This window comes from Entamoeba invadens (assembly GCF_000330505.1).
Source record: "Entamoeba invadens IP1 unplaced genomic scaffold scaff_1105074725287, whole genome shotgun sequence".
NCBI lineage: Eukaryota > Evosea > Mastigamoebida > Endamoebidae > Entamoeba > Entamoeba invadens.
In genome coordinates, this window is record NW_004443531.1 from 58,143 (window position 1) to 60,667 (window position 2,525).

The 2,525-nt window shown below is 30.8% G+C and overlaps 1 protein-coding gene across 1 annotated transcript; it reads left to right on the forward strand.

The window, feature by feature from the left end:
- Positions 1–1,062: 1,062 nt before the first annotated feature.
- On the forward strand, positions 1,063–1,800 carry EIN_422060 (hypothetical protein; the record flags this gene model as incomplete). Its single annotated transcript, XM_004258550.1, has 1 exon — positions 1,063–1,800. One exon carries the CDS (start codon positions 1,063–1,065, stop codon positions 1,798–1,800), a length of 738 nt encoding a protein of 245 aa, XP_004258598.1.
- Between the last annotated feature and the right edge of the window lie 725 nt (positions 1,801–2,525).

A 2,525-nucleotide genomic window follows, 5' to 3' on the forward strand; every position in this document is an offset into this window, starting at 1 on the left:
AGTTATCAAAATGGAAAGTTTGAAAATCAACTGCAATATCTAGACGCAATTGGCAAGTTGTATATTGACTACAATTTTACAACAAAGGCGTCAAGAAGAAATGTATCCATTCATGCAATAAATGCATCACAAAGATTGATAAATGAAATGGATATTATAATGCAAGAACAACAAAATGTTACTTTTGATGAAAATGGGACAAATTTAAATATATCAACTATCATTGAACCAAGTTATCAAAGTGAAATTGATTTTGAGTCAACAATAAAATCAATACACGAATACAATTCAACAGTACAATCAATTTTTGAAGAAAACAGTGTTATTACATTGGAAAAAACAGAAGGAAAGATGGAAAATGACCGAAATTGCGCCAAAAGTGGCATTAATACTTCAAAGATAAAATCAAAGAAAACACTAAAAAGGAGAAAAAAATTGACTATATGTCAGAAATTGAACAAAGAAAAAAACCTCGAAATCACAAGAAAAATATTGATTAATTCAGTTTTCTATTAAAATAAAAAGCAATTTTAAAAATAAATATTCAATTTGCATAATATAATAATTATGTTTAATATAATACCTTTTTATTATGTTTAAAATTTGTTATGAATATATACAAGATATTATATTTATAATCAGAATATTATAACAATTCAAATAATTAGAATGTAAATCATATTTATTTGATAAGATTAACATAAATATAAATTCTAAATTGTTTTAAATAATATTATTAAGTATACATTTTGTTTTTAATAACACCTATTAATTATATTTTTGATAATTTCTATTTTTATTCAAACGTATGTTTGTTTTGTATTTTACAATTTTACAATATTAATAACATTGTTTTCTAATTATAAAATAAAAATAATATTTAGAGAAAATATATATTTTATTGTTATAAATACAAAATATTTTGAGGGTTTCGACAACTGTCTTAGTTGATAATTGTCAAAGTTGACAAATGTCTTTTTACCCATTTACAGAAGTTCTTTGAGGTCGGGGGACTTTCTCGAGTTTCTCAAAAACGAGTATAAGACTGTTCCAAATCTGACAATGACTACAAAGAACACGTTTGAAACTCCAGGAGCAACAAACGACGGAAACGAAAACTTCATTTGTGTTGCTTCGGTTAGTGCGTGCAGCCCCGACAAGAAAATTGTCGATAAGTTCCTGTCAACAAACATTTTTGCGAGTGAAATATCGTATAACCCGACTGGTGGAAAGATGGACGAGCTTTCTAAAGTGTGTAAAAAGCGCACAGTGATCATTACGAAGAAGAGTCTACCATCAGTCTTAGAAAGAGAACCTGTTGTCTCAACCGAGGAAGTGACTCTTACTCCAATTCAATCTAACACGGACGACATTGAAAAACAGATCGAAAAGGTTGCTTCGTTGATTGAAAGTACAAGCACTAACACTGGGAAGATCTCACAACTTCAAAGACAGTTGATGGGTATTTTGTGTGCGAATGTTAATGGTGGTGTATTGGCTGTGTGTAACACCTTTTTTACAAAAGAAAATATCAAAAACTTCGGACAAAACGACGTGAAGAATTTGTATGATTCGATTCTCCGTGTTGTTGATTTGTGTAAGACTGGACTCCGACTCCACAAGTCCTTCATGAAAATCGAATTTTCTCGACTGCAAAATGTGATGGAGCTTGGGCTTGTTAATATTGAAAGAACACTGAGGGAGTGTGGTGTGATCATTGACGCATACATGCAAGGCGAAACAGAACCAAATCAAGAGGAACCCGAGCAACCTGAACAACAAGAACATCCTGTCAATTAAATTTCTTTTATTGTTGAAATTTTCATTAGTTTGATGGTGAACATTAACACTTTCACAACCCAAAACTTTTTTTTAAGAAGAAAAATAAGTAAAAAAGAAAATTGTCCAAATCATTTTTTATTATTTTTATTCCAAAACCCCTTTCTAACCCAAACTGGCCAATAGTCAGTTTTATTTTACTTAAAATAACTCAAAAATGAGAACTCAATTACCTAAGATTGGTCAAAAATAATCTTTTCGGATGAAATTTCATATCGCTTTATCGTGTTTCAAAAAATTTGTTTTGTGTATGAAGGCAAAAAAAGGGTTTAGGTAAAAGAAAAAAAAACTTATTATTATTACGTTTCTGTTTTGAACGTGTTAACTCGAAAAATAAGTCACTTATTATCAGAGTTAGAAAATGAGCTTATTTGTGTCTCCAATATTTCTGAACTCTTGAGAATCAACTGCTTAACAACACCACCAAGCAACTTCTTCACTTTAACTTGGTTCAACGTCAGTTTACCACAAACCCCTATGTCTAACACCCGCACCACTCGCTCATACCCAACTACTTTGAGATCACCACATCTCGAAATTTTGATTTCAAGGTTTTCTGATAGAATGCTCACTTCCAAGTTGCCGTAGATGGGCGGAACTATTTGATTTTCCGTGAACTTGATTTTCGCACTTTTAACAGAGTCTTTGTCACAATGGAACAAACAGTCGCCATAATTCTCAACTTC